Here is a 19,423-nt window from a genome sequence, read left to right as displayed (position 1 = left end):
TAGTCATAATAATAATAAAGTTGACAAAAGTCGATGACAGTGAAATTACACTGTAGGTACTTTTGAAATACTTAAAATAATTTAATATTCATATTGTTGCTGTTATTTTTGGAGAAAGGAGGGTAACGCTTACCCCCCAAAAAAGAGTTTGTAGTTATAAAAAACCTTGTATTATTATAATACATTATTGTTCCTGCTGGGGAACATGTCAGCTTTTAAGTTTCCTGTCAGATAAAGAATTAAAGGGCAAAATAAATACTTTAGAAAACTTTATTAAACAAAAAACAGTATAAAGAAAGTGTAGATAGATTTTCTTTTGTCATTTATGATTTCTTTGAGTAACTCCATCTGAGGTAATGGCCATTATCTTTAAGTGATAGTGCTCTAACATCAGGGCAAATGTGAGAGAAAAGCTCCTTTATAATATAATCATGTTGTTAAATTGTAGGACAGTGTAGTTTCCAGTCAGTATTTTATTATTAGGCTTCCCTGCCTGTATTTTTTTGGCTGTACTCTGAAGCTTCGCTGAAATTACCAAACTTTTTGTTCAGTTGGCAACATGAGTGAGGCTCGTTAATTTAACATTTGTGAATGAAAAGTCCTGTCGGGCAGACAGTGACTGGTTGTGATGACGCAAACGGAGTGATGCTGAAGGGGGGTGAGGTGATGTGAGGATGAGGATGGTTGGCTGGATGGGTGGTGGTGGTGGTGGTGATGGTGTAAGGGGGGGAAAGTGGTTCGAGGAGAAAGCAGTGAGTCATTTGCTACTCATCATCATCTGAAGAGACTCGGAGCACCTGGAGGTCGGCCGTTTATCCCGGCAGATGAGAGGGCTCTCCATGATGAGCGCACTTGGCTTTCAACGTCTCACCGAGTGCGACTCAGCGACCACAACCGCGTCCAAACGTGGCTCGGGGGAGCTTTCGAGGTGTGAAAATCAAACTCAAAGTTGAGGTGAGTCCCTTAACATTTAATTAATAGCTTTTAATTGGTGCGTTTAAGTGGATTTCTCTTATTTTGCATTTAATTGAAGCGTTTCTTTCGCTGTGCGTGCTGCTGCTGCTGGGGCAGATGTTGGATAACCTAAATTTCATTGTGTCTGACCACATGAGCGGACTTTTGATGAAACAAAGAGGACGGAAGAAGACATAATTAATGCAAAAGTAGCAAGAAAAATATTGATATGATTTCTATTTTCATTTACATTTTGCGTAATTTGCGTAATTTACGCATCTTTTTTTTTATCTCGAATATCTATAATCCTCTCTCCAGTGGGGAGTTGCCTGCCTAAAATAATAAGGCTGGGTCGCACTGATCTATAAATAGTTGATTTATATAAGGGGGTTTCTGTTGTTTCTCCATCAGTCACTTAAACTTGAAGAAATGTTGTGTCAGTGAAGCTTTAGGTGTAGCAGAGGAATCATCTGTCTGAAAGGTGCTTAGAAATCCCTGTCTCTGCCATTTCATTAAATTGGATGACACTTTCTGTCAGGTGTCACCTATAGTATTGGCTTCATCTTATAGAGCTGGGAATTACCCAGCAGCACACACCAGTGAAGAGGCTGAGGTAACATCTGAGCCTGTGGAGTTTACTCATGGCCAATTAAAATAGCTGCAGAAACAGACAGACTGCACTAAAACATCATTGTGGATTTCTGTCAAAGCCTCAGCAGCAACTGCACATACGCCTCTTCTACTTATTGTTGTGTGTCTGCCTGGGAAACAGCCAAAAACAATTTGTAGACTAAATGTGGTGGGAAAATAGGCTTTTAACATTAAAAAAAAAATACAAATAATTACTACATACCCTGAAGCAAGGCATCTCGCCTCGAGCTACTTCCTCATAGAGCTGCTCATTGGTTTAATCGCCCCTCAGAAGGCTTTCGCTGGGAAACACCCACCGTAGATGAGTGTTACTCTGTATGAATATTAAACAGATCAATGCTGGAAAAGAGCCCAACCAGTGTGCATAAGTTTGCTGCACCTGGATCCATATATCATACTCCTCAAACTCAAACTGAAAGCATCAGGTAATTATGTAATATGGACTTTAATCTATTTAGAATTATTGTTTTTTTATTATCAAGAGTTCAAGATTTATGATTATTAAGTCTGAGCTGCAAGAATGATTCGAATTAGGTTTGTTAGGCTCATTGGTAATCTTCATAACAAATAATTGGTTCTTTTCTTCAAGGTTGAACACATTTTTCTCTGATAAAAATGAAAACCACTTTAATCTCAGCAACCAAATTCTTTGTTTTTAGTGTTTTAAAGTAACTGAGAAGCTACAAATTAAAAACAACAACATTTTACTAGTAATGTGATGGAAATTATGTAGTTTCTTTTATCCAAAGTTGTTTGCTATTATTCGGGGGGGTCTGTGACTGACGTGTCTGTGTCAGCCATTATGTATCTTAAAATGATGAAAAGTACAGAATGAGGATGTGGAAATGTATTTAGTAATTTTTTATATGTCAATATTAAATCAATATTATGCTTTCACAGCACAAATATAGTAAGCATAGAATAATAGGTAAGAAAATATAACATTTAATGTGACTTCTGGTATAAACCACGCCCATTTCCAGTCCTTTATCCGAATGTTGATACAGAAACAGATAATTTTGTTGGTTTAACAGCTTTAAATAATGATAATGACATCCCTGTACATTATTTGTGACAGTGATATAAGCATCTGCCACCTGAAACTTCTTTAGTCCTGAGAGAATAAACAGAGAAGAAGAGCAATATGTGGGTTCAGTCAACATGACTGAACTCATCTTGCGGATTATTTTTCTCCACTTCATTGTAACTCAGTTTAATATAACAATAACCAACAATTTTAATACAGCAGGGACACTTAATATTTTAAGCTGAGGTAACTTAATCTTTTCGCTCTAGTGCAAAATGAAAATGGTGTAATGAGCTCCCACAGTTCTCCTGCAGATAAACATGTAACTCCTACATTCATAATTGCATTAGAAGCACCAGCCGTCCACTTCTTTCCTCTACTTGAGTGGGCGGGAGACGCTCGCAGGTGCTGCCTTATGATGGCTGCTGGATGCCTGTTTCTTACTGTACCAGCGCAAGAGCTGACCACAGACATAAATGTCTCTTTAACATGTTAAACAGGTGTGCATCCAGTGAGAAGCAGAGGATTGTGGGGCACGGAGGGAAAGGTCAGCTAGTGGTTAATAGTGTGGCGAGGTGCAATAAAGGAGGGGAGGGGGCTAAAGACTTGAGGGGACTGCGCAATGTCTTCGCCCTCACTGTAGGGCGATAGATAGATAGATAGATAGATAGATAGATAGATAGATAGATAGATAGATAGATAGATAGATAGATAGATAGATAGATAGATAGATAGATAGATAGATAGATAGATAGATAGGAAACGCAGTAGAAAAGAGGGCAACTCGGAGGAACTTTTAATTTAGTTTCAAATAAAGCAGCTTAACAAAATCCCAAACTCGTCAACATGGCCGCACTACTTTTACTAGTCCCATCTAATCTACGTTTAGGTAAGGAACATCCACATTACAAATGTCAGTAATCTGCTCGGACAAGATTAATTTCACATCTGTCAAAGAGGAGGACTTTGCATGCAACCACGATATTGTTTTTTAAAGTCAGAGGACAGAACATTAAAAATTAATTCAATTCGATGCATCAAAGTCAGAGGGTGCGATTCAGGCCAAAATCAGCACTGCTAGAGCAGCAACACAGAATATTGCAGGGCTTGTGATATATAGATAGAGGCGTTAGAGACAGCCTAGTATTCAGGCTGGAAGTGTTGCAGAAAGAGCCTGGCAGTTTTCAGAGGGCAACACTTGCAATTGTTCAGTAGTAGTACATTCGCCTCTCCTGTGAGAGTGAGATGAAAATACTATTCTCACAACTGTGCTGTAACTATGAAGCCAAGAGCAAGTATGCCATTAGCTTAGCTTAGCATTAAGACTATAAGCAGGGGGAAATAGCTAGCTTGGCTCTGTGCAAAGTTTTTTAAAAATCTGCAAATAAGCTAACATTAAAAGCTCCCAAATAGCATGTAATATATTATTTATTTAGTATTTACAAAAAACATGTAAAAAATTTGGGGCGGTTATATGTACTGGAGCTGTTTCTTGGATTCCTGGAGGTTTTCGGTTGGCAGATTTTGTTGTGCTTCGTCAGAGCCAGGCTAGCTTTGAAGATAAGCTAATTGCTTGCTCGCTTTATATTTAGTGTATAAACCAAGTGGAAACTTCAAGGACTTAAAATTGAAGCCAACGTGGAAGTGCCAAAAACTGCAGTTCCTTCATTGGCCACTCGAGGCCTCCTGCAAAAGTGAGTCATACCCCATAGACCTCCATATAAAATGCCCAATTTTACAGCAGACATAAACATGTTTACAGCCTGGTACAAAAAAACAGGTTGGGACTCTAAATAGAGCAAATTTCCCCATTTATAACATATTTACAGCGGTGAATTTCTATATAAGTCACATGTTTAAATTATATTAAGTCTTAATCTTATGCATAGTTAAGGGTGTGGCCACTTTAAGTGACAGTTGGATGCTGTCACAGGTGGTGTGATTCTGCAGCAAGGCCACAGCTGGCCCACTTCAACTCATTTCAATATACACAGGGCTGCTGACTGAGTAATACCTCTGACATACCAACCAAACAAGAGAAAGCCTTAAATCCTATTGCACATCATTTCAAGAAAACATGTCCTTCAATCTGAAAACAATAGCAAGGCGGTGCACGCCATTTCCAGATTGAATGTGTCTAAACGTCTTTAGAAACCTATGTATGATGTCACAGACTATATCAATGTTTTATAAGGTCTATAGGTTAAACCTGGCAGTGAATCACAAGCTCAATAATCATTTCCCAAAATGTCACACTAGGCTTAGTATAACTACACCTGAATACCAACATGTGAATTAATGTCAAACTGTAACATTATGCATTGTTTTGACCTCTATCTGTGTAGAGGTCACAGTGTGATATTGATTAGTTTAGAGGGGGATTAAAAGCTAAAGGTCAGGCTTATCTGGATGTAGGACAATTGAAAGTCATTTTAGCGCCACAAAATGGCAATAAAATACTCATAAGGTCTCGTGACAGAGACTGTGGTGTTGTTGACTCTGCAGCTATTCAGGTTCGACTCAATGCAATCAATCTAGAGTTTTAATTCAGTGGGTAAGGCAACTGGTCAGCGCTGATATTGTTCTCTTTCTATCTCTTTCTATATCTCAACCAGACATTGTGTTTAGTCGATAAAGGAGACTATGGTCGCATTGATCTCACAGCAGCTGTCTCTCGCTCGCAGTCTTGATAATTCTGAGCCATGGAAACATGGAAAAGAACCGCAAAACGAGGATAGATGCTTTTGAGTTTTTCTGCATGTGATGGATGTGTCAATTCTCTCTTCTGTTTTTTCTTTTCAAAGGTGCTGGATGCTGTTAAAGCTGAATCTGCCCCTGAGTTCAACAGGAAGAACCTGGATGCTGACTGCTGCTCACCTTACATTTTAGCCAGAAAAGTTGTTTCTCACTCCAATTTTTAAGACGTTTAAGGACCTGAATTTTATTCCCAAACCGCTTGGTTCATGCAAAGATGTGAACACCCATCTGTGTGTGCAATCTGTAATGCTTTTCTAACAGTGTTTTTGTGCCAGCTGCATAATTACAGATTTAACATCACTAACATTCCCAAGATGGATTACCTGATTTGAGCACAGTAGGGTTTTGTCTGCATATATTATACTTCTCTCTCAGTGTTTTTCTGCATGCATCCTGTAGTTTTATTTTTCCTGATGCATTGCCAGCGTAATGGCTCATTTGCCAGGGGCATCATCATTCAAATGATGTTGTGACAAGATGGACTTAATGTGATCATTACTCTAATGGCTTTTATGAGAATGTCCTGATGTCCCTTGTTCTCCCGTAGTGAAACACAATAAAATAGGTGCATGTTACAGTCCACCTTTGCTGCACAGTGACAGTGTCGAGCACCAGCTTAGTATTGGAACAGATGTTTCCTGCCGGACAATATGACCCCAGCTCCTCTGACGCAGAACTGCTCCAACTGCAGCCAGGTATTAGTCCCAGAGGTCAACTTGGTCAAAGCTGTGGTTTTGGGCCTGATACTTGGCGTCTTCATTGTGTTTGGAATTGTGGGGAACATCCTAGTAATCCTCTCAGTGGTTTGCCATCGACACCTGCGGACAGTCACGCATTATTTCATAGTTAATCTGGCGGTGGCAGATTTGCTGCTGAGCTCCACTGTACTACCCTTCTCTGCCATTTTTGAGATTGTGGATCGTTGGGTGTTTGGACGGGCTTTTTGCAATGTTTGGGCAGCTGTGGATGTGCTCTGCTGCACGGCCTCCATCATGAGCCTCTGTGTGATCTCTGTTGACCGCTACATTGGAGTCAGTTACCCCCTGCGTTACCCAACCATAGTGACAAAACGCAGGGCGCTGCTGGCAGTGATGCTCCTCTGGGTGCTGTCTATCATCATATCTATTGGACCTTTGTTTGGCTGGAAAGAGCCGGCACCTGAGGATGAATCCATCTGCAAGATCACAGAGGAGCCGGGCTACGCTATCTTCTCTGCTGTGGGCTCGTTCTACCTCCCCCTGGCCATCATACTGGTCATGTACTGTCGGGTTTACGTGGTAGCACACAGGGAGAGCCGGGGCCTGAGGGAGGGCCAGAAGAAGTCAGACTCTGAGCGGGTGATACTCAGGATACACAGGGGCAACACAACTGTATCAGAGGACGAGGCCCTTCGCAACCGCACACATTTCGCACTGAGACTGCTCAAGTTCTCACGCGAGAAGAAGGCCGCCAAGACCCTGGGCATTGTGGTTGGTTGCTTCGTGTTGTGCTGGCTGCCCTTTTTCCTGGCGCTTCCCATTGGTGAGCAATGTCTTAATTTCTAAGATGATGGTCAAGATCTCTACACTGTAAAAAAAAAAAAAAAAGTCTGTTGCTTTAGGTTATTTTACGGATTATTTCCTTAAAAAATATGCGTATAAATATATATATATATATATATATATATATATATATATATGTATATACATGTATATGTATACATCAGTTGAATAGCGAAAGTTGTGTTTGTTTGTTGTTGTTTTTTTACACATTATAAAATAGAAAGTTTTTACATTTAGCAATATGATGGGGTTTTTTTTGCATAGAATTCACTGTAATTCAACATTCAAGACCATTAAACAATTTAATAATACTGTTCTTTAAAAAAAATCTATAATGTCCCATTATATTAATTTACAGATTTCAACTTTATGGTTAAAATTTGTAATAAAAGAAATGTACTTTTTTATTTGGCATTTGCACTTACAGTAATGTAGTACAGTCAGACAGACAAACAAGGAAGTTCTCATTCACTGTTCATACTTTTACCTACAAAAAATAATTGAAACACTGTAAGTCAAAGATAGCCCACGTAATCATGAGCCAAAGATGCAACTTCCACAACATTACAACCCAGATTGAAGTTTGTTGTTGAGTGGCGACCTCTAGTGGATTGTTGTTATTATGACAGGAGCAAAGGAGGAAGTGAAGAAGTAAGACAACGTAGTTAAAAGACTAACAGAGGAAGTCTGTGAACGCCTTTAGACCGGTGTTCATGTTCCCTGTGAAAATGTGCAAATTGTATTAGTTAACTTGTAAACTGACTTCAGTCACACTCTACATCACCTACGCAACTGCATGCAGTAGTTACATAGCGAAGTAGATAATTTAACCAAAACACAGATGTTTTTCTTTAAACCTACCCAAGTAGTTTGGGTGTCTTAACCTAACCAAGTTGTCTGTGTGATCATTTCACAATATTTGATAGAATGGTCAAGTTTGGTAAGATATCCTATGAACCATTCATTAGGAACAAACAAACCCAATTGAACACAAAACCAAAAGCATCATTTTGTGGTATTATTATGGCTATTTCTTAGCTGGTAAGCTTGAGTGAGCCTGAGAGGTGGCAGGCTTTCTTATCTTTGGACAGAGCCAAGCAAGTTGTTTCCAGTCTATATATGTGAAACTAAGCTAATATAACGGTCTCCTGGCTCCAGATCCATATTGAACGGATAGATATGACGGTGGTATTCTCATGCAAATCTCAGTAACAAGGAAAAATTTGCACGTTTCCAGCTATATTCCTTAAAAGTTGCACAGGACAGTTTTAATCTATAAGATTAACATAATTAAAACCAGCTTCATATTTTTGATGATCTGCACTCACTCATATGAGTCAGACCACTTCTGGAAAGCTATTTAAATTTGTGCATGCATTTGTTTTACAGATCCATTCTTTGATTCAAGCTGCAGCCAGGATTTTAAAGTGCTGTCGAATTTAATAGTTTGATGATGTTAATTGAATTGCTCCTCTGTGGGCGCCGACTGAAGTTAGTATCATTCAGGCGAGCCTTGTGGCCTCTTGTGCTCCATAGTAAATGCTTTTACTCAGACAGGTAGACGCTCTATAAATAGGCTCAATAAAAATTTCAGATCTCCGACAGCCTCCAGTGCTCCCCTGTCTGTAAACAAAAGCATCTCAGACACAGCATTTCAGACCATATATTTCAACCACAGATCTGTGAATGAAGTGTGAAGTAATTTATGTGCTCCCTTCCTCTCTCCCTTGTGTCTGTGACTCAATTCATTACAATACCAGTCCAGGACTGACAGTTAGCGCCATGACATCAGTGTCAGAATTTATTTGATGCTCCTTTCACCACTGTTCATGAAGTGTGCTTGAGGGGGTTTCACACGACTTGCCAACCATGCAGGCACCGTGTGTGCCGGTGACAACAAGGAGGGAATGTGCAACGGAAATACGAACCAATTTGAGATATGGCAAAACCCTCACTTATTCCCAAGGGTTTTTTATTCATTCCATGCTCTCATGCTTTTAAATATAACTGGTATTATCTGGCTTTTGCCTATCCAGACTGGGAATTGAGAGCTAAGATTACCAACGTTCCCTTATTAATGCTGACGTCAGACTGGGATTGACGGTCAGTGCATCACCAGGCTAGGATGTGGTTTTGATATGATTGTTTGATTTGGTTTATTGGAATAAACATTATTTTATTATCGTGGGAATTTGAGCTTGTCAGAACATTTTAAAATGTGTTTTTAAGGCATTCAGTTGCATGTCTGCATGCATCTGCCTGTAAAATAATGATAATAATTGATAGGAACAGATACAAACACAAAAGACAGGAAATAAAAACAGAATTTAGAGTTTAGGACAGTTCAGGGTTGAAGAGCCATTGGGAGTTTGCGGCTTTCTCTAAAAAGTGTTTTTTGAGTTGATTTTTTAAATGAGTGGAGTGGGTCTGAGTGAGGGAGTATTTTATACATACTACAGGACCAATCAGCCTACAGTATTATTTTTGCACATTTATTGTTATATGCTCAAGGACATCTTGTGTTTTTGGTGTTTCCAAATTTTTTGATTAACTTGTTTTTAGTGACTGTTATATATCGTCATTGATTGCTGCCAGTAGTAGTTGCAACTGACAGTTGTTTCAGTTACATTGCAAAGGCATTTCCTGCAATCAGCTATACTAAAAACATGCCTTGCCTTATCTGTTGCAAGCAATATTCTGGCCTATGCAGCTCATGTGCATCACAGAATCACTCGCCTTTCAATTTTCAACTTTGCTATTACTTTCCATCATCAAATGCTGCTTTATTCCTGTTTTGGAAACTCCAGATATGTCTGAGAACCAAAACATTTTCACGTCTGATAATAATATCTAAATCTGCACACAATTCTTAGAAAATTAACGATGATAACATTCTGTGCTCTGTGTCCGAAGATGTGTAAATAGACAACTGTTTGCTAAAACGTTAGACAAAACAACTATAATAGGTGGAAATATGCAGTGCAGGAATGTATATTCAGGTGCTGTACTAAAGTACAATTTTGAAGTATTTTACTTGAGTATTTTCACATTGGGACACCTTCTTAAAATAATGGTTTTAGTCTTTTTTTTAGGTTTTTCAAAAAACACAAATAATCAATCAATCAATCAATCAATCAATCAATCAATCAATCAATCAATCAATCAATCAATCAATCAATCAATCAATCAATCAATCAATCAATCAATCAAATCATGAGGAGATGATTTAGGCCATTATTTTTTAGAAAGATGACGATATGTAACTTTATACTTCTACTTCACTTTTAGGGGCAAATATTGTACTTTTTACTCCCCTACATTCCACCGACAGCTTTAGTTACTATTCAGGTGGAGATTTAACATGAAAAAAATTCAATAATTTAAATTAATTATACATGTTTATAAATTAAACTACATGAAAGGATATTAAATAATTAAAATTAGCCCTACCTGAACAACAGTAACATGCTGCTTACATAAATGCATAAAAAAGTAATTACACAATTTTATATTAGGAATATATTTAACAATCTGAGTGGGGCCATTCTGCATAATGAGTACTTTTACTTTTGATTCTTTAAGTACATTCGGATGCTGATACTTTTGTACTTTTTGTACTGTTTTCAACATTTTCTGCTGTGTCAGCGTGGCCTAAAGTTAATTAATGATGCTTTAAAATACAGACATTTTAAGTGGACGTCTCATTTAGGACATTTTGTTGCAACCTCATGTTTTACAAAAATCACTCTTCTTCTGTCAGACAGGCCACACAGCATTCTTAGGTCATCCGTTCATAAACCAAGCTGTCATACTGAAACATGCTGCGCTTTAATTGACAACAATTGGAGTTACAGAGTTTTCACGACAACAGCTGGTGATGTCTTATTGATTTATGACAACAACAGATTTATCAAACACTCCTCTTCTTTTTCTGTGAAGGGTAATAAAAGAATTGTTCTTTTCTGCCGCAGCTGGGGATAAAAAGTACGAGCTGTACAGCCAGGCAGAAAATTATTTGCTCTCAAACTCTTTCCACCTCCATATATATATCACGATCTCATTTTTCAACAGCCCACGTTTAATCGTCTGCAACAGCCCGTCCAATAAAGCATTTCACAAGACAGCTTCTCCCCGTCTACCCCCTGAAGATAGATAGATAGATAGATAGATAGATAGATAGATAGATAGATAGATAGATAGATAGATAGATAGATAGACAGATAGATTGCAGTCACACATGAAGTCATACATTTAATTATTCTAATGTAAGTGGATATGTGAAGAGTCTCATTTACAGTGAGTAACAGGGCTGCATGTAATGTGGCTGTTAAGCCATTTTCTCCGCTCCTTCATTAAGGATCCCACTCACGCTTCCTGCTGTGAATGCTTCCTCTAATCACAAGCAGCACAATTTATGACGGTGATTTTAATAAAATCCTTCACCTTGATGACAAGTAGAGCTTTTTCTTTTTTTGTCTCAACTGGATTAAACTATTAGGAAATTGAAGTGGATGTAAATGATAGCAACGATTTGTTTGTCTCAGCCGTTGCAGATCATGTGTTAATTTATCATAAACACAACCTTTAATGCAACAGATAAGTCACTGAGGTCTTCACTATTTTAGCAGCATGTGGGCACGGAATGGTAGAATTCAATCGGTCAGTTTACCAATTATTGTGAAATTAGATTTTTTTTTGTGGTTTTTTTTGGAGGTTCATGTGCGGATGAGATGATTTGTTTGTTTTTCTTCTTGCACCAGAAGCAGGTTGGCATGTTTAATTTAATATCTCAGCCTCTCACACAACTCTTCCTACACATTTTTACCTCTCACATACACACTTTTACTTTGCACAAACATAAAAAATACCTCTCCCATACACATTTTAGCTTTCACATTCACTAATTGTAGCTATCACATACATTTTTTAGGCTTTCACAAAAAGAGTGTATGTGAGAGCTACAAATAGTGTATGTGTGAGCTAAAAACAAAAGGTGTGTGTGAGAGGTGTGTTTTGTGTATGTGCAAATAAAAGAGTGTATGTGAGAGGTAAAATTGTGAATGTGAGAGGTATGTTTTGTGTATGTGAGGGGTAAGATATGAATTATGGCCAATACAGCCTCTCATTAAATCCGGTACACATTCATTCATGGTGCCCAGAAGACAACAACTTTAACTCCTGACTTATTTGTTTACACTTTTTCAGTGAAATAGATTGATATACTATATACATTTGCAAATCCTGCACTAACATTTGTATTGAACCCAAGTTGAATCCTTGTTTTTTTGGTGACCCACTGACCTTTCTTGACCTTAAATGCCTCATGAGGTTAAATTTAATGTGAAAACCTAACAACTGGACTTATTAAAAATAAGTAAAAACAATAGATTACTTTACTTTATCACAGTCTCTGTAACATCCAACATCATGGTACCATGGTGTGAAACCTGTCTGCTGTGAATCTTTGCATGTAAACTATTAATTGAATATTGATGCCATGTTTTTAAGAATCATTGAGTCAATATCACTATCAGGTTCCTTTGAAACTTCTTCAGTTACCAACATGACTCACTTGGCAAGTTGACTGTGTACAGAATTTCAGAAAGGTTTTTATATTAATTGATATTTCACTATGACAGGGTGGACATGTTAAGCTTGACCACACTCAGCTACACATATAATGTGATGAAAATTACGAAATCTAAGCGTAAATACTTATTTTGCAACTAGCCACTGTTTCAGCCTCCATTAAAGAAAGACAAACTGACGGGAAAAAATGTCACTGAGAGCGTCATAGGGTTTCTTAAAGAGGTAGTTTCCCCCATAGACTGTATATGGTTTCCCCATAATGACAGGATGGACTGCAATTTCAGGGACACATAAAAATGTTTGATATGATTATGAAAAAAGAATATATATGATCAAAATGATTTGTTTTATCATTGTGGGCAATGCAACCATGTCATTTTTTTTTTTTTTTAATTAGTATCATTTAACCACTAATTGCACACACTGTAGTTAGCGGAGCAGTGTGTGGGACATGCCAAAATCACATACATCTAATGAAAAAAACAGTATAAAATGAAGGAAACACATTTTAGGAGACTTATCATTGCACTTGTATGTGTGTAAATGTTTGGCCATTTATAATAAGACCTCAGAGTTTCATTATTTTGTTACATTTTCATGATGACTGAGAAATTCTGATTAGGATACCAAAAGGCACTTTATAATGATATTGACTCCAATGCAGCATCACAGAGCATAATATTGTGATACTCAAGTGTATTAATATTTTCTTACACGCCTAATGGATTGCTTATCTGACCTCCCCATGATTGCATTATAATTAAGATCTTGTTTACAAGCTGATGTTAAATTTAGCTTAAATTACAGTTGTGCCTGCAGCCTCACAGAGCTGCTGGCATGGCTGTACATTCTTGTCTCAGTCAGTTGGTCAGGTTGGATATTATCGCTGCTTTAAAATTAATGTAGTTAAGCACTCTTGTGTGTCTAATGTCCCTGCAGGTTCCATATTTCCTGCGTACAGACCTTCAGACACTGTCTTCAAGATCACCTTCTGGCTCGGTTACTTCAACAGCTGCATCAACCCCATCATCTACCCCTGCTCCAACCAGGAGTTTAAAAAAGCTTTCCAGAGTTTACTGGGAGTTCACTGTCTGAGAATAACTCCCAGGTCACACCATCATCATCATCTGAGTGCAGGTCAGGGTCAAGCTCAGGTTCACAGCCAGCCCCTCACGCTGGGCCTGGACAGCAGGGGGGCTCCCTGTCGGCTCAGCCCGTCCTCCTCTATGGCTCTGTCCAGAACCCCGTCCTCCAGGGACAGCAGGGAGTGGAAGCCCTTTCCTGGAGGCCCTGCAGGTGGATCTGGACCGGCCGAGACAAGCAGGGATAAAGTGGCCAAACTTTGCAGTAAAAGCTTCCATCGGACCTGCTGCTGCATCCTCAGCCGCGGGACTCCCCCGCCGCAGGAGTCAAACTGTGCCCAACCCCCGCCTGTCGGAAACCTTCCCACCATCAAAATCCACCAACTGTCCCTGTCAGAGAAAGGAGAGCCTGTTTAGCCACTGTAATCCTCCATCCATTAGTCATGACACCCTTTTCAAGGTCACACATGAGAATACTTTTCCCTTTGCTCTGTCGGATGAGCTGTGCCTAAATGACGGCTGCTGCGAAATTTAAAGCTTTGATATCAGTCTGTGATTTTTTCCTTGATTTAAAAAAATAACCATCATACACTACATTTTACCCCTTTAAGCTTCAGAGATTAGTTAAAAGCAAATGTGTATCAAAGTTTGTGGGGGAAAAAAATCCTGTAAGATCTGTCCCCTGAATGAAATCGAAAAAAATGTTCAAACCAAAAGATTTCAAAATGTTTACATGTTTTATATGACGAAAGAGCAGTTCACGTATATAAAATGTGAGTGAAATTTTTAAATATTGCATGATTTCATCAAATGTTTGAAAAATGCTGGTCAGTGGTGCTCCTGTTGTTTCCAAAGTTCCTGTTGTCAAAATATTGTTTGTGTACTGCTCTGTACACAGTAAAAACCAGGACCTTGCATACTCCCATGTCACATTACAATAAATTTGTATGACATATTCCTACGAAGGGGTTTTTGAGGACATTTTTGGACTCTTGTTGTTTCTTTTCGGATGATTCACTGAAAACATAGCCCCTGAAAACGTCTAGTTCATCTATCCACATTCCCACAATTCCGTGTACCTCCAAGCAGTGCCAGATGGATGTCTTAATATACTTCTGTGGAATTTTAACTGACCTTGTGGTCGCTGACCTCAATCCTGACCGGCCCACAAGCCTCTTAAAAAAATCCACCAGATTTAGAGATGTCAAGTTAAGTCATACACAGTCTCAGACATTCTTCTCTCAGGCTGTGCTTCTTGTTTCTGTACTTCTTTTTTTTTTTAGGTGTCACATGCAAAGTCTTCATCAGTCTTCGTAATGTTTGCTGCGTGGGTGCTGCTGCGTGCAAAGGTGAAAAACTGAGTTTGTTTAGTGCAAGTTCAAGACTGCAAAGCGTCTCTGTTTACGCAGAGGCATCAAAGGGCAAGAGAAGAACCTCTGCCAACTGTATCGATTGATTTTTCTCCTTCTGTAGTACCATGAATGTACTCCCTTTGCGAGTGCGAAAGGGAAGAGATGCAGTCGCGTGTTAAGTGCAGGAGAAGTGGAGTGGACAGCTCTCCCACAGGGGAGGGACCCGGCAATGCAGCGAAAGTGCTTGTCTGCGTCCGCGTTGTCATTGACTGGCATGTCTGGTGGGAACCTGTAAATCACACAATCTCTGCGCAGATGCTATTAGGAGAGAAAGCCAGCCGCAGCAATAAAGTACAGATGGTAGAGATGACCTAATTCACCCCTCCCTCTGTGGTCTCTATCTCTCTCTATAGAGAGTGGTGGCATTGTGAACAAAACCTCAGACGATGAATACCTTTGTGCCACGCTTTATGCAGATATATCGTCTCCCAAATGCAATAGCTGTAATGAAAACCATAATTAGATCTGCAGCCTCACAGGAGTCAGATATAGACTGGAACAGAGGAAGAACAACCCCCATGTGTTTCACCAGCACTCGCTAAATGTATGTATTCATAGTTAAATGATCAGTGGGTGGATAATCTACATTTCCTCTTTATTCTTTAGATAATCTGATCAGGGGGGTAAATATAGACAAGGGTTGCAGGTGCTCCTACAATAGGCATTTTGCAGACATTTAGAAACTTTGTCATAGTTCTAAGAACCTTGTTTTTATTGTTAGGGAACAATCATAGTACTAAGAATGCAGGTGGGTTTTTTTGTTGGGATCATATATTTATCATCATGAACAGGGATTAACCCATTTTGTCTGGCTTGGTTTGACTTGACATAAGAAGGGTTGAAAACAGGTCAGATAACCCTGATCTAAATCCTGATCTGAAGATATAAATTGGACCTTAATTTACTAAATGAACATCATGCTGTGTTGAAGAGGACTTGAAACTTGCGACTGACATCATAAACCCATTAAGGAAATGTTAACTGAGGTTATAAATCAAGTTAGAAGTTGGCACACTTTCTCATCTTTACAGTTAGACTTTTTTTTTTTTTTTGCAACTACTGGAGTCTCCCCCTGCTGGCCATTTGAAAGAATACAAGTTTAAGGCACCTCCGTATTAGCTACATAACCAGTACCAATCTATAACTGAATTAATGGTCATTTTGCATAAGCTATAGAACTATAAATAAACTATAAACCAATTAAAGAAATAACACATGCATCATTTCTTATTCCCTTTGCTAGTTTTGTCAAAAACATATATGGATTGCTGATGTTGATTCCAATGTAACTATTTTGACTTTTTGTTGTCAGCAGTGGTAGAATGTAACTAAGTACTTAAGTTAAGTACTTAAGTACGTAAGTTTACTTAAGTACTAAACTTGGGTACAACTTTGGGGTATTTATGACTTTGTACTTCTACTTCACTACAATTTGAGGCAAATATTGTACTTTTTACTCCACCACATATACTTTTCAGGTCGAAATTTAACATAAAAAAACATGAGAAATGTAAAGTGACAAGATATTTTATGAAATGAAACCACATAACACCATATTTAGTGGTTAAATGAACACTGGCTTGAGAAAATAAACCACTGCTCACATAATTGCACTAATAATAACAATCTAATTATTTATTTGACAACCTGAGTTTGGCCATTCTGCATAACAAGTACTTTTACTTTTATACTTTGAGTACATTTTGAAGCTGATACTTTTTAACTTTTACTTCTGTAAGTTTTGAATGCAGGACTTTAAGTAGGGCAGTCCGTTGTCTAGAGGTTAGGAATCGTGCTTGTAACTGGAGAGTCGCTGGTTCGAATCCCGGTACTGACAGGTCAAGGACTGAAGTGCCCTTGAGCAAGGCACCTAACCCCCCTGCACAGCTCCCCGGGCGCAGTAATGTGCTGCCCACTGCTCCTTGCATGGTGTGTTCACTTGTGTGTAAAAAAAAAGGATGGGTTAAATGCAGAGGTTGAATTTCCCCATTGTGGGATTACTAAAGTAATCTTCTTCTTCTTCTTCTCTTTTACATGTAGTGGAGTAATCTCACATTGTAGTATGAGTACTTTTACTTAAGTAAGGGATCTGAATACTTTTTCTGATTCTGTTACTGTATGAATCACTAAGCTAACAATCTCTGGGAGAAAATAATCACGAATGCTAACACTTCTATATTAATGTTCATGACGATATTATAGTGATGTCAAATCAGTTCTCGCCTCATAACAGTGTCTGTGTTTCAGAGGATTTAAGGCCTAGCGAGCACAGCTGGTGACTCATGTTTGCACATTTTTCCCAGGGGAGCTTAGCTGTGTTAAGTCTTCCTGATGCTTTTTGTTTTCTCTCTAAAGCCCTCGTCAGTGGTGGTGAATGGTGATGTTAACATTATTATAGGATTCCCCTCTCCGCTTTAATCAGTACGCTCATCATGCCAAGTCCTAATTGGACAACTGTCAAACTGCTAGGGGGCTTCACTACTCACAGGACTGTTGCTGATGTGTGCACCCACTGTGACGCTGTCTTGCTTCTTGCTCAGTTCATTTGATCGGCAGCATCCCTGTGGGTGAAGTGTCTGCAGCCCTGAAGCTGAAGCTGAGCAACACAACTCTCTGCTGCCACCTAGTGTCTCCCCGCCTCTCTGCAGGCCCTCCATCCACTGCTAAAAAAATGTAACCGAGCCTTATGCCCATACAGGTACATCTAAAAAAATTAGACTATCGTGAAAAAGTTCAATATTTTTGGACAATTATTTGAGTGAAACTCATACATTATATAGATTCATTACACATAGAGTAATTTTGGTGATTATGGCTTACAGGTAATGAAAACACAAAAAACTCAAACTTGTGTAGTTTTTGGCATTTTTTTTGCGCAAATATGGCTATATATATATAGTTTTTACTATAAAACTTTTATTTCCATTATAAAACTTTGGACAGGATTGAGTACTTAACGACACTTATCATTCTTATAATACTTATTTAATGATAAATTAGTGGTTTATTAATTATTTAATTGGTGATCTATAATGGAGGGATTGTTTGTGCACCAATAAATATATCTAAATAATGTTTACAGATGTTTTACCACACATTTATTAATTTTTTTACAACGTATTCTAATCATCAACTTTATAATAGCCTCCCAATTAAAGCGTATTGTGAATTTACAAACCAATTATTGACCATTACTGTGTGATATTAATGAAAAAAATATTTCTTAAAAGTTTATAAATTATTTGGTATAAAAAATACATACTTAACAAAGTATATAAAATGTTATGTGCAAATATAAACTGTTAAAATTTAAACTATATAGCATTTCTTATAATTTAAAAAAATATTATAATTTAGTTTTTTGTTTAAAGTTTATTTACCATTCTGCACACTGTAGCAGGCTCCAGATAGTTTATAATAATAATAATACCTTTATTTATATAGCACCTTTAAAAACAGTGTTCACAAAGTGCTTTGACAGAACAAGCATAGATAAAACGCCTGTAAATATATATATATACACACACACACAAGTGCAGATGTCCTTTTGTTTTTTGCTCATGATTATAGTCTTTTGGATGTGTGCAAACTCAGTTATTTAATTATCAAGTGTTTAGTGGAAAGATATAACTAGTTTTCTAATCAATTAAGAGATATTTTTAAATGGAAATATGAACAAATCCAACCAAACGATTTAAACCTAAATGTTTATGAGCATATATGTTCTCCAAATTCATTAACAAATTATAGTTCTTGCCCTTAATATTTTCTAAAACTCCAATTCCAAAACAGTTGGAACATTAAATCCTCATATTCAACTGAATGTAGGACAAAAAGCAAACACTTGAATTCTCTTTCTATTTAACTTTTTTTTAAACCAGGTTTGTATGAAATGATTAGTAAATTAACCCTCCTGTTATGTTGTGGGTCAAATTGACCCATTTAACAGTGTAAAAAACGTTAAAAGTATTTTTTCATAAAAAGAAAAAATGTGATGTTTTTTTCATAAAAATAAAAAAAAATAAAATGTAAAATAAAATTTGCAAAAAAATTAATGTCATGTAAAACCATATATTTGATATGTAGGTGTTTCCAATATACATAAAGTTTTAACTTGCATTTTTTATGTAAAACGAGTGAATTGTCCTCATTGAACCACAATCTGTGAGAGGTAAAGAACACCATTGCACCAAATAGATATTGAATGGTTGGTAATGGAGTTATCAATGAAATATAAACAATGTTTATTGGGATTTTTTAGTTTCTGACACTTTTGGTTAATGAAACACGCCCAGGGTCAAACTGACCCATGAACAATATTGCTATAACTTGAGAGTTAAAGGATGAAGTGTTTCAGTTTAATTCTATACCATTAATTTGTTTATGTTAATGAAAAAATAGGCAGTACCA

General features: G+C 37.7%; 1 protein-coding gene across 1 annotated transcript; it reads left to right on the top strand.

Moving 5' to 3' along the window:
* Nucleotides 1-781: 781 nt before the first annotated feature.
* adra1aa (adrenoceptor alpha 1Aa) lies at nt 782-14,197 on the top strand. The gene is made up of 3 exons (XM_059337359.1): nt 782-954; nt 5,437-6,910; nt 13,459-14,197. The coding sequence occupies exons 2-3, from the start codon at nt 6,040-6,042 to the stop codon at nt 14,016-14,018; spliced, it is 1,431 nt and encodes a 476-aa protein (XP_059193342.1). The 5' UTR covers nt 782-954; nt 5,437-6,039; the 3' UTR covers nt 14,019-14,197.
* Nucleotides 14,198-19,423: the final 5,226 nt, after the last annotated feature.

Source organism: Centropristis striata, chromosome 7 (assembly GCF_030273125.1).
Source record: "Centropristis striata isolate RG_2023a ecotype Rhode Island chromosome 7, C.striata_1.0, whole genome shotgun sequence".
In the NCBI taxonomy this organism is placed as follows: domain Eukaryota; kingdom Metazoa; phylum Chordata; class Actinopteri; order Perciformes; family Serranidae; genus Centropristis; species Centropristis striata.
This window is presented reverse-complemented; position numbering and strand designations above follow the sequence as displayed.

What these genes read in the sequence shown, in the direction of transcription:
- adra1aa (XM_059337359.1), top strand. Translation starts at nt 6,040, where the DNA reads ATGACCCCAGCTCCTCTGACGCAGAACTGCTCCAACTGCAGCCAGGTA. An exon ending in TTTCCTGGCGCTTCCCATTG is followed by an intron (nt 6,911 to 13,458) that starts GTGAGCAATGTC and finishes ATGTCCCTGCAG; the next exon opens with GTTCCATATTTCCTGCGTAC.